At 43.0% G+C, this 13,190-nt stretch overlaps 1 protein-coding gene across 1 annotated transcript in view; it reads left to right on the forward strand.

Moving 5' to 3' along the window:
• Window positions 1-13,190, forward strand: part of PREX2 (phosphatidylinositol-3,4,5-trisphosphate dependent Rac exchange factor 2) — a 300,944-nt gene that overhangs the window by 94,832 nt on the left and 192,922 nt on the right. Inside the window, exons 6-7 of the mRNA XM_090040116.1 lie at window positions 648-809; window positions 7,957-8,090. Of these exons, the coding sequence (XP_089896242.1) occupies window positions 648-809; window positions 7,957-8,090 (296 nt within the window). The remainder of the gene's footprint in view (window positions 1-647; window positions 810-7,956; window positions 8,091-13,190) is intronic.

Here is a 13,190-nt window from a genome sequence, read left to right on the forward strand (position 1 = left end):
AGTGAGTTAAGTAATGTATTACCACAACTAGTCTTGAGTTGCCCTAACCATTTCTGTAGCCACATTGTCTTGTTTTAAAATATTTTTTTCTGCTGCATGAAAGATCCATAGATAGAACAGGAGAAACAGATTACTGCTTTATACAAGGATTACCTTGAAATCAGTTCTATGCAAGGTAGCATTAAATGGGCCAGGTGAAGAAAGTGAAATAATGGTGTAGATTCAGTGAAAACAACTTGCTTTATTTTCTTTCTATTACAAGAATTTTAAGTGTTTAATTTTGACAATTGTAAATAAACACTTTTAGATAAAGTAAAAAGTAACAGTTTTTTGTTGTTGTTGAAAATCAACTGTCCCATTAAGTATAAACAAGGGTCAGAGATCACCACCAAGACCAACCTTTGAGGCAGAAAGTAGCTGAAGTGGAAACTTGTTTTTCCTAAATAGCATTTATTCCTATTGTTACCAGTTTGTTTCGCTGACATTTTTTGCCTTACGAATATGCAGCGCTTGAGGCTGTAATACTTTTCTACCTAATAAAAGAGAAGTCTGATGTCTACTATTTAGTTTTAGTATCCCAGTCCATTTGAACCGCCTGTTATGTACATTTAGAGATCAAAGACTGATTTATTTTTATGTCTAAACAGGAGTTATTGAAGCGGACTCCAAGGAAACACAGTGATTATGCAGCATTAATGGAAGCCCTCCAAGCCATGAAAGCTGTCTGTTCCAACATAAATGAAGCCAAGAGACAAATGGAAAAATTAGAGGTTTTGGAAGAATGGCAGTCTCACATTGAAGGATGGGAGGTAGTGGCACAGTATTTGTCTTTTTGTAAGAAGGAGAGGCAGTGAAGCAGATAAGTAATTTTAAGCATATGTATTGCACTGCTTTGTAATGTAACATATTACATTACAAATCTGAAAATTTCCCATTTCACTCAAGAAACCACAATTCATATTTGGTATTTATTCTATCAGTAACAGTGTAAACGGTGTTGTCTAATACAGTGAGGTGCTGACTTTTTGGCAGATTTGGGACAGATCAGCCCAGGACTGTCTTTGAGAGCCACTCCAATACAGTTCCTCTGCCCAATCTGCTGCTCTGCTTTCTGCTCCCTGCCCTATCTGCCCTTGAACTGCCTATCCCCTCTCTAGTCTTCCATGTGTCCATTCCACTTGTGGCACCCATGCTGCACGTTGGTCACCCCTGGTCTAATAGTGATGCATGCACTCGCCACTTCTCACTTAACAGTGATGCATGCACTTCCAAATGGACTTAATCACCTTTCAGGAAAGAGGAAAATGATCTAGTCTTGGCTTTAGGACACTCACACACACTCCATGTAGTCTTTCTCTTAGCTCCATGTATTAATAACCACTGCAATGAGACTTGGCTTTTATGTACTTGTGTAATAGCTTCGTTTTTTATTTGTGTAATAGGGGAAGGGAGAGGTTTTAATTACCCATTAAGAATAAGTAAAATCTAAAAATGGTCATTCAGTAGGCAATAGACAGCTCTGCAGGGCTCTGGCAGTGTCAGTTTCTTTCCCTGCTCCATGCAACTGCCCCCCAGCACCCCCTGCAGTCTGGCCTTTATTCCTATGGGCACAGGGCTGAGCTCCTGTTCTGGGGTGGCACTGATTTTTACCCTTCCCCCTGCCATGCTGTGGGCTGGATTCAGTTGCTTTGGAGGCTGGATCTGGCCTGCGGGCCATAGGTTGAGCACCACTGGTCACACTCTTTCAGCCCATGTAGCAAATTAGAGACAACCTCTGTTTACCAGTCACTTAGTTTGCTGGATTGACTACGTATGCCTTATTAATAACATAATTGATCATTTTAACAATTAGGTACCTTCCAAAGTGGATAAGGCAAGAACTGTGCCTTGAGGATTTTACAAATATAGCCCCTATTGCTGAAATTCATAGCTTTGGTTAGATGGTTGTGCTGGTGTACAGTCCCATTGACATAATTGGGGCTCTCAGAGAACACAACAGTGAACTACAGGACCAGGACATAGAATACAACATATGTGTTTTGGGAAATCAGAAACAGTAAACATGGAGAAGGGAATCTATACAATGACTCAGCAAGTCTGGGAGATTACTGTGTACTCTGAACAAGCACATACACAGTTTATAACTAGCAGACTCACCAGCTTTTCTGGGTGAGTCTGGGAGTCTGGTTCTATTCCTTTTAGCCATTATTAGACTAAAGAAAAAAAATCCTAAAGAAGTTTTAGGCATCCTTTTAATTCCAAAACATCATGCTAAATGAAAAAGTTTCCAAACAAGTATTTTAAAAAAACAAACACTTCTATATGCAATATTTTTATATTCAGTGGCAGTTGAATATAAGCAGGTAATTAACAAAATGCAAGATTCACTTTTTAAGACCTGCTTACTCTTTATTTTTCCTTTACAATATACTACATAAAACAAAGGTCTTTAGGTTGAATATTTATTGTTATTCTGGAATAACTCTGCTGTTTTAAGGCTGTTTGTTTTCATCAGCCACATTATTACCCATGTAGCAGACCAGATGTGACAGAATCTGGTTGTTAAAGAATACCTAGTCTTGCTAAGTAGCTGATTTCTGTAGGCCTATCCTGTACATACAATAAGTTTTTCCTTGAAATGGTATGTCAGTGCTATTGTAAAAGCTGACATTATTTTTAGATAGGTATTAAAAAAAACTATGAGTGTGGTTTTAATTAAATAAACATCTGTTTTTCTAAAAATAGAGAGGGAAACTTATTGGAGATTTCCTACCAGAAGGAAATGCTTAGCACATTGCTTGGCCCCTGCTAGCAAAGAAAGAGGTTATTTTTAGACCCTGATGATCAAAGCATGACTTAAATTCCCATATACAAGTGTCATAAAACTAAGCTTGTGTTTGTTATAATAAAAATAGTGATTTATGGGCAAATCAGAACATCTGTTTCAAGATGTCACTGATTAGGAACCGTTTCACTATTTTCATGGGTCAGAGATATCCCCACATACAGAGTGTTAGCATTCCAGGTAAAAGGGTTACTTCTTAGGTGCTGAAGTGCTGTGGTGCAACGCTGGTGGGTGGGAATGAACACCCAGTCCACCATGCCTTGCAGTGGGTGAGTGGTGGGGATAAGTGCTTCCTTTGGGGGGTTCCAGGAGGTGGATGATCAGTGGCTTTTTTGCTTTCCCTTCTCCCTTAAACATGAGCTAAGTGAAGTTCAGTATCCCGCATTTGACTGAACTGTGCAGGTTGCTTGCCTGGCGGGGAAGTGCATGGATGCAGATTCTAGGGTTCCTGTGGGCTGCATAATGAGTGGCTGCAGTTGAATAGAGAGCGAGGACACAGCTGGTGGTTTTAGTAAGCAAACAGTTCAAGGGATCTCTGATGTGCCAACAAAAGAGTGGAGGGATAGGAGGGCAGTAGAGTTTTGGCTATATATCAGGGTGGCCATTTATAGCAGTGGAAGGGTCAGGCTGAAGAGTGATGCAGTGTGGACCCATATCGCAGAACTCTCAGCACCTATGTGTAACACTGACCTGGTATATAGTGAATTAGTTCAAAAGATTACTTGATTTTTCAGCTACAAACAAATATTGCATATTTGTCTTGGGAGAAACCATTTACTTCTGGGACAAAGTGCAGTTATTCAGATGCCCATGTCCATTATCCTGTGAACCTTTTTTGGGTTTGTTCTTGAACATCACAGAGTGTATATGAATGCTTGTCCTAGGATTGCATCATTGAATCAGTGGCAGCAAAATAGCAGTACATTCAGCCGCTTCCTTAACCGGAGTTGAAAGGGTGATGTGTGTACACACCAACCCTGAGGCTTTTCTGTTGTGGGACAAACAAGCACAGTTTGTCCCAGAACAAATGTCCAGGGTCATTCCTTACCTTCCAGGAACAACTTTGAACCTTCCAGACTGTTTTAATTTGATTTAACAGGCTTTTACATCTGTCTGCTGCAAATTTAAACTTAATTTAAACTATGGTAACAGCATTACCTAATGTCTGACTGCTCCATGGAAGTAATAGAGTCAGGAGACATGGTGCAGTTTGTCAGTAGCAGCCCCCCCCCAACTACAATGACCTGGTTTTCAACAGCTCCATTGCTTAGAATGTGACTTTATTTAGATCATAGTAGGCATTACCATGCGACTGCTCAGAAAACTTCCTAACTCATGGTAGTGTTACTATGTTCTAAACCAACCATGTCCTAAATGTGTAATGTGTGACAGAGCCCTGAGAGAGAGTTGGAAATACCCCCTATCATGTAGTCTTAACAATCAGAATGTTACTGCCTTCCTAGGACAGAGATTTAAAATTATAGCCATGGTTAGTTAGATATGGAAATACTATCTGGAAAAATGTAATCTGTCATGGGGAGTGTTTAATAGGGCTGACATTTTGAATGGAGCCTAAAGGAGTTAGATACCCTGTTCCCATTGACCTCCAATAATTAGCTGCTTATCTTCATTAGACTCCTGTTAAATATCTCCTTTTAAATATCTTTTAAATATTTTAAATATCTCCTTTTAACTATCTCTATTCATTCCATCCAGGAAGAGCACACACCAAATGCAGAGGGTTCCTCTGCCTGACAAAGGGTTTTTAAACTCGAAAGCTTGCTTAAAAATGTTTCCAACTATTTAAGTTGGTCTAATAAAAGATATCAGATTCACCCAATGAACCTTGTCTGCCTATGTCCTTAGACAAATATGGTTTACAACCTACACTCTTTAAAATATCTCAGCTTTTGTAAACCATCATTAAAATTTTGGATTAGCACTACTCTCTGAGGGTAAAAACAGATGTTGAATTTCTCCCAGGACCAGGCCTTTAATCTTGGGCTCCTACAGATATACAAGCCCACTGTCCAACTTGAAGTACCTGTGAAGTATCTGAGATACCTCTGTTTACTGGTGTAATCATGGATAATCAAGTCAATTGTCAGTCATTCTGGGGACAAGCTGCAGGTGTAAAGGGTTATGCTGCTCCCAGGTTTTGACTCCAGTCCATTAGAACTGACTCAAATAAGATGTCCCTTTTTACTCTAAGAAGGGCATGAATGCAGCTACAATTTTTCCCTGAATTCTGCAAAGTGCCCTGCCTCCCATTCCAGTGCCTCCTTGGGATGACATAAACCCCTGGAGGACAGGAAGAAGCAGCAGTAGGACTCATCCTAGTGCAGATATTCTTGTTGTCCCAAATGTCTGCACAGGGCTCACAAGCTTCTTCCACCTTTCTCCCCCACCCTTCTTCCTCAAAATTCTTGTGAGTTTTAGGGAAAACCCTTAATCATAAGAATTCTGAAAGATTATGAGATACCGGTTGTATTGTCATAGTGTTCTGCGCTGGATTTGATTTCTGATCATGTCATCTTACTCTCCAGGGCTACAAAAGCAATAACAAAAATCACTTACCTGCAACCAGACTACCATGGGTCATGATCTTGTCAGATGCCATAGGTTAACATTGTTTTCTATTTGGATGGGAAATCTTGAAGGGCAGAGGAGGTCATTGAACATTTTTTATATAGCGAGCACTGTACTTTACTGTATTTTAAAAAAGGGAGTGAAATAATATCCTGTGTTCATTCATCCTGAATGAGAACTACATTTAATTAAATATTAAAACTGAAGGTGCTTTATTACATAACTCAGGAATGAAAACATTTATTTTTACCACAGGTAATTTCAGTAACAATGGGCAAAAGTATCTGTTCAGATGAACATTTTCCAGGGAACATTCCAACTTTTTATAGAAAAATTAAAAGCTGTCAAGACTAAATCATTTTAAAGCTGAAAAAAATGGCTTTCAGACAACAAGAAATTATTAGATCAAAGTAGATGTTTTTTCCTTGGGGACTGGGAGAAAATCCAATGTTTTGTTGAAAAAAATTCCAATGGTAATTTTTCAACTATCCTTGAGTGATACGTGTTGTTAAACAAAATACAGTATAGTATAATGGAAAGAAACTGCACATTGCATGTAGCTAAGATGAGGTGCACACTGATATCAACCTGTTGACTTGAATATCTTCCTCCTGTCTTTATACATACATACTTTTATTGTTGCACATGCTTTTAAACCAAGTTTCAGTATTACGCTTGCAATGAGTCTAAATATAGTATACAGGCAACTCTCGCCATTCCCAGGGGATATGTTCTCGTATCCTCCGTGAATGGCGAAATCTGTGAATAAGGCACTGTGTTCATGAACGCTGTCTGCGTTCATGAACTTAGTGTCGCTGCGGGTGGGGCATGGCTGTTCTGGTGATGGCAGGAGTATGACGGCGGCAAAAGCAGAGCTCCTGAGGAGCTCCTTTAAGTGTATTTAAGAAGTGGGTTTGGCATTTGTGAATATTTGAAACTGCGAATGCCAAACCCATGAATAGTGAGGGTTTCCTGTACTGACTTTTTACAAAGAAAGGTGTAATGAGCGTGATTTAAACCTTTTGTGCATTTGCATAGTGGTTTATATTGTATTTCAACACAGTTTATTTGTTTGTATGGACTTTATAGTAATAGGTATTTTTTCAGGGACTGGTTTAAAATTGTTCTGATAATTTTAACTTGACCCAAACTTTAATGGTAACTTACTCAGTTGTAGGTTAGTTAGAAATAGTCATGGGAATGAAGAATTCTGTTTTGTGCTCCTGGTTATGGGTATGGTGATTATTCTGAAAATTGTAGCTTGTTAAAGCTGCACTGATTTTTCAGGAGACAGCAAAGTTGGTCCTTTGGGCAATTTTTCTGCCAAATGTCAACTTCCTTCTCTGTGGTTGTTTGGCATTTTAGTCTGTAGTCAGGCAGAAGGTACGGCATCTGGTGAACTAGGTTGTTGTCTATGACAGCTCATGCCTCACTGAATCAATAATTGTCTAGCAGCCACCCTACCCTGCTGTCAACCTTTACCTTGCTTCTCTCAACTTCCAAAGCTCTGCACAGAGATGGATAAGAGCATTTTGTACTTTGGCAAAATTACTTCTTGTTCTCTATCCTTGGTAGTGGAAATGGCTTACCTGTTCCCACTGAAACTCAGTCAGTCTGAGGAAGAAGCAAATGGAAATTAGGTTGACAAAATTATGAGTAACACAGGGTACGTCTACACATGATGCTACAGTGCTGTGGCAACACACTACAGTGATGTAGCCTCGGCGGTCCCAAATAGCGATGCTACAACTATGTCACCATAGCAATGCACTCCCTCATTATAGCACATTGCTATGGCAACATAGCAACTAAAAATAACTGTGTGTGGCACGCACAGTGTAGTATGGGCTGTTACTGCAACGTCATTTAGTACTTCCAAAAGGAAGTACTTTAAAAAAGAAGTACTAAACGATGGCACAGTAACAAAGGGACATGTGTAGACGTACCTACAGAAGACAATTTTAATGAATGTGTTAGGCAAGGTGTTGCTAATAGCTTTCTTATTTTACTGTTTTTGTTTTGAATTTGTATTTAATTTTGTTTTCTATGGAAATGTAACTATTTATAAAACATTAGAACAGTTCAGTGATTAAATGGTTTCAGAGGGATAGAATTATATAGTCTTCTGAAACATGAACTTGCCAGTTATGGCGGGTCACAATTATTGTTTCTTTAACCAGCCAAACTTGTCAGAAGAATTCTCAGTGTGACTTGGAACATTTTTGACTGAAGTGTCATGTATAGAGATTAATATAATTTGGAAGATTTGGGGAGAAAATCAAGTAATCCATAAGAAAGGAACTAAAACTATAAAATAGTTGAAATACCATGTTAAAGCAAAACTTTTGCTCAGCTTGTTTAATTAAATATTAGAAGTCATTGCTCAAAAGAAAAATCAGACCACTGTATTTTTTTTTCTTTCCAGAATTTTTAAAAAATTAGTTTGTAGATTAGTTGGCCCTCCTCTTAGTATGCAGAAATCTATAAGACCTAATCAAATATCTTCTCTCTGTTTGATATAGGGATCCAACATCACAGATACTTGCACGGAAATGCTAATGTACGGAGTTTTGCTGAAAATTTCTGCAGGAAATATTCAGGAGCGGGTCTTTTTTCTTTTTGATAATCTTTTGGTCTACTGCAAAAGAAAACACAGGTAAATGGATTAACTTTTACTGTGGAAATTGTTTACATTTTTTTCATAGAAGACGCACTTCATTAGTGAGGTGTGTGTGTGTATGCGTGCAGACACAAATGCATTTTTGAAGTGTCTGGTTCCCATGGCAGGTTTAAGGCCTAATGACTACATTTTCAAAAGTGCTCAAGTAGATTAGGATTCTAAATCCCAATTTCAATTTCAAAAGTAATTTACATATTGAAGCTCCCAGACTCCAGTGGAAGTCAGTAAGTAAGAGACATCTATCACAAACATCTGAGCATATCCAAAGCCAATTGGTCCTTCTGAATTAATAGCTTGCAACTGATATAAGAAAGTAATTATGGAAGTTTCATTGTCTATTTGGCATGTACAATTTATGGTTGTACTTAGGTACATTTCATGTGGTACTCAGAATAGATTTTACTCATTATTTCTAGAAAGAAAGAAAAAGAAGGCTTGACTTTGACTTTTAGAAATGGTTATTCTGGGGAGGGTGACAAATGGGGGCAGTAAAGACACTACAGGTTGGTGCGAAGGTCTGGGCCTCAAGGACAAAGCCTGGGCTCATGGCTTGCAAGGCCTGCCTGCGCAGTCTAGTCTGTGGACTTTTTCACAAGTATACACTGCAAGAAAGTAAATAAACGGGGGGGGGGGGGCAGTGAGACAGGCAAGTGGGCCCATGAGGCCAGGCATGAGCAATGAGACTTGGGTCTACGGCCCATAGGGCCTGCCCTTACATTCTAGACAAAAAAAGAACAAAGAAACATATACATATACATATATACAGTTCCACAGAGGGGATGCTCAGGGGGACCTTAGGACATCAAGGGCCATCCCGTATGGGCAAAGCCTGAGGCCTTGGCTAGCCAGACCCACCCCCACACTCCAAGCAGGCGGCAGTGTCAGAGTGCAAGGAGCAGGCATTCCCCTTTGACCTGGCACAGTGCCCCCTTGACAGCCCAGTGCTCCTTAAAGGTGGGCACCATCCATTGGAACACCTCATGCTTGAATTGGAGTGAGAGGCAGGCCTGCACTAGCAGGCGGAAAAGCTGCAGGGCACTGTCTGTCCCGGCGAGCCAGGTTTCAGTGGCTCTTCAGGGTGGCCATCTTGGCCTGGCCCACCAGGACGTTGGCCAGGCTGACTGTGCCCTGCTCAGCCTCCTGTTATGGGAAGGACCAGATGTATGCATGCTCAGAAAAGTCCTGGCCCAGCGCCCGAAGCAGCGCCCCAAGGGCGGCAAAGAGCGGCCACTGCCAGGGGCAGTCAAGGAAGACATGAAAACTGTTCTCTTCCACCATCCCCAGGCAGAAGCGGAAGGCTGTCGAGGCCACTGAGTCCAGGTGGTGTGCCAGGATACCAGTGTACAGGCTGCCACGCGCCATCCTCCATTAGAAGCTGCATTAGAACGGGGGGAGGTCACTGGTCTTCCTGGCGGTGGGCACCTTGTACAGTGTGCACCATACTGGGGCCCCCGGCAATGCCAGGCGCTGCCGCCATGTGGTGTCGGGGTGGCCAGCCAGCACCTGGGCATGCCAGGTGTCTGCCACCCCCACGTAAAGGCTCTTCCAGGGCAGTGTGCCAAAGGAGCAGCCAGTGTTGCTGTTGGAGGGGCATAGGGAGCCTCAGTAGCACATCAGGCCAGTTGGTGAGCTCATAGACTGCCTCCAGGATGACTGGTAGTGGCGGGAAAGCGTTGCCCATGGAGTCCATGGTGGGGAAGGCCTGGTATAGCTAGAGGTAGCCTTTCAGGGCAGCCAGCTTCTCTGTCAGGAGGGTGGCCCTAATGGCCTGCAGAAGCTGGCCCGTGGTTCAGATGGAGCACAGGGCCAGCTGAGCGGGGTCCAGGATGTTCCCTAGGTGGGTGGTGTGCACCTCGATGAGGGCAGCCATGAGGCTGATGGAGGCCAGACTCAGCACCATATGCTGCAGGGCCGGGTTGTAGATCAGGGGCTCCTGAAGCAGCTGCAGGAACCTCAGGTGCCTGGCCTGGGGACAAAGGTAGAGGTCGGCTCACCAGGCACATTCCATGCTGCATTAGAACGGGGGGAGGACCGCCCCATTCAGGAAGGTAAGGTCCAGCATGAATAGCTGCCATGGGAGGTGGCCCTCAGCATAGAGGAGCCACTGTAGGGCTTTCAGGCAGTAGGCAGTCACCGTGCCAGCCTGTTTGATCAGGCCCTGGCCCCCCTCAGTGATGGGCAGGTAGAGGGCGGCTTACAGGTTCCAGTGGCATCCATCCCAAAAGAAGTACACCAAGAGCTGCTGCAGCCTCTCGAGTAGCTCCGGCTGGGGGTCCAGCACAATTCACCAGTGCAACAGGGTCACGGCCACCAGGTTGTTGGTGATGAGGACCTGGCTGCGGTAGGAAAGAGCAGGCAGGCACCAATGCTCTAGGTGGGCCTCCACCCCCTCCACCAGTTGTGGCCTCAGGAACACCCCCAGGGCTTTGAGGCCTTCCCAGCACCAGGTGAGTTCCCCCAGCAAGCCCGGGGGGCGTGTGCTGCCCATAGCTGTCTTGGAGGGTCTGTGGCAGAAGCAGCAGGTAATCGCCTTCTTCCAGGAGATGCACAGCAACATGTATGATCAAGCCAACTGGTATGCTGCCTGCACAGGCCACCTGTTTCTAAGCCATTGTACCAACCTCAGTGCCAGGGTGGTGACCCTCCTGCCGCAGCAGCTGCAGTACTACTTGGAGGTGGCGCGAGAGGTTGTCCTTGGCTGGCTGCTGACTGTTCACATCACTCTGGCACACCAGAGCCTGCTCCTCGTAAATGTCTACATGCCCCGCAAGAGGAGGAAGAGGGTAGCCGTCTTAGAGTCTCTTGATGGCTTCCAGTGTGATGCCAGTGAGAGTGATGACCTGCTTCTCATGGATGAGGACTTCAACTGTACCATCGACACATGGCTAGACCAGACAGGGCCAGAACTGCACCTGCCTTCAGCCCGCAAGCTGCGGGCCATGCTGGAGACGGTGGACCTCATTGATGCCTGGTGGGTCCTCCACACCAACGTGTGCCAGTACACCTGGACAAAGATGAGCACCAGTGGGATCACGATGGCCAACCTCGACCACCTTTACATCACCCAGTACCATATGCCGCTACTGCACAGCAGCCACATTATTCCATCAGGCCTCTTGAACCATGCTCTGGTCTGCTGCAAACTCAGCAACTGATATAAGAAAGTGATTATAGAAGTTTCATTGTCTATTTGGCATGTACAATTTATGGGTGTACTTAGGTACATTTCATGTGGTACTCAGAATAGATTTTACTCATTATTTCTAGAAAGAAAACAAGAAAGCTTGACTTTGACTTTTAGAAATGGTTATTCTGGGGAGGGTGACAAAAAGACACTACAGGTTGGTGGGAAGGTCTGGGCCTCAAGGACAAAGCCTAGGCTCATGGCTTGCAAGGCCTGCCCACGCAGTCTATTTTAACAAGTATACATTGCAAGAAAGTAAATAAACAAGGTGTGTGTGTGTGGGGTGGGGGGCAGTGAGACAGGCACGTGGGCCCATGAGGCCAGGCATGAAAAAAGGAGGAGGGAGACAGCAGGAATCAAAGGGAGAGAACATGGGCTCCTGCCTGTGAGGGAGGGGCAGAGGCAAGTGAGGATGCCAGATCCCAGCAGAAAAAACTCAGAAAGTGGGGAAAAGGGGCGGGGGGGGGGGTCCCCAAGCACAGTCTGGGGATAGGCAAGGTTTGTGGGAGTAGGGGGAGAGAAACAGCAGGAGCAGGGAGGAGTATACAGAAGGGACCTGAGCTGGAGGAGCTCAGAGGGGCTTCATCTGGCCACCATCATCTTGAAAGAAAGAAAGCAAGATTTCTATAACTTTTTATTTATGTTGGGATATATAGGGAATATTACTTTGGTTAACTGGTTAACTTAGTAACTTAGTTAACTAACAGAGAATCAAGATGAGATTGTATCTCCATTCTATCATAGTCTATTCATTCATATTACTTAATGATTGTGGAATAAATGCACTGTAAAGGTTTCTGCTGGCAGAAGGCCTAGCTAGTAAAACAGTAGATGGTGTTGATACACTCTGTTTCATTAGAAAGACTTATATATGTCACTGGAGACAAAAAGGTGGTAGCCCTTTTTTTTTATAGGGATTTGATTCATCTTCCTCCATTTGGTAACCCATTGCTTTCCTCTGGAGAAAATGCTGGTGGTGAAGACTGTTTGCTAATGCAAGGGCATTACACATTTACATTTTCTTTCTCGAGTTGTAGTGGATTTCTCCCTTTGTTTTCATATTTCAGTATTCATTTGGATTGTCATAGTTTAGAATTGGTGTTTAGAATTTTTCCATGAATTTAGTTTTGCATGAATTTGAATAACTCTGAAATATAATTCCATTATGATTTTCAAGGATGCCATTCTACTCATGATTCTCAGTCTAGCAGAAACCAGAACAGGTTAGAAGTTCTCTCCATTTTTTTCTTAAATTAACTCACTTTTCAAGTTTTTCAGTGCAATCGCAACTAAATTATGACTTGCTGTAACAAGAACCCATTAATTCTCCATAAGTAAATTGCTTTTTTCCATGGATATTTGCTAGTAAAAATATAGTAGTGAATGAAAATCTTGAATGTGGCATATATAGATGGTTTCTTTTAATGATGTTCAAAATATTTCTTCCTGGCAGTGATTTTTCCTTTTTGAACAATTCAGCTTTGATGTTTCTTCAGATATTAAAATGACTGGATTTAAATAGATTAATAATATTTTTATTGGCAAGAATTGTAGATGGGGAGTTAATTTATTCATAAGAGTTATCAATAGGATTTGCTGTAAGAGCAAATTCTCTTGATAACTTTTATAAATAACTGAATTAACCTTCCCCCTTAGCCTTAGTGGGAGGCCTGCTACTTCCCTCCCCCTGCCACCGGCCCACTCTCCCCTTCCACGTTGGGCCATGTCAGAATGGGCTTGCGGGCCCCCTACCCATTTGAGACTCACTCCCCTCCGTGGTGGCAGAGGTGGGGGAAGGAGAGGAGTGGGCCTGGGCCTGATGCAGGGGAGGGCCGGGCCCAAGTCTGGGGACAAGCTGGGTTGCTGGCGGGGGGAGCAGCAGGACTTGTTGG

Source organism: Crocodylus siamensis, chromosome 3, assembly GCF_052110815.1.
Source record: "Crocodylus siamensis isolate JL-2025a chromosome 3, ASM5211081v1, whole genome shotgun sequence".
Lineage (NCBI taxonomy): Eukaryota > Metazoa > Chordata > Crocodylia > Crocodylidae > Crocodylus > Crocodylus siamensis.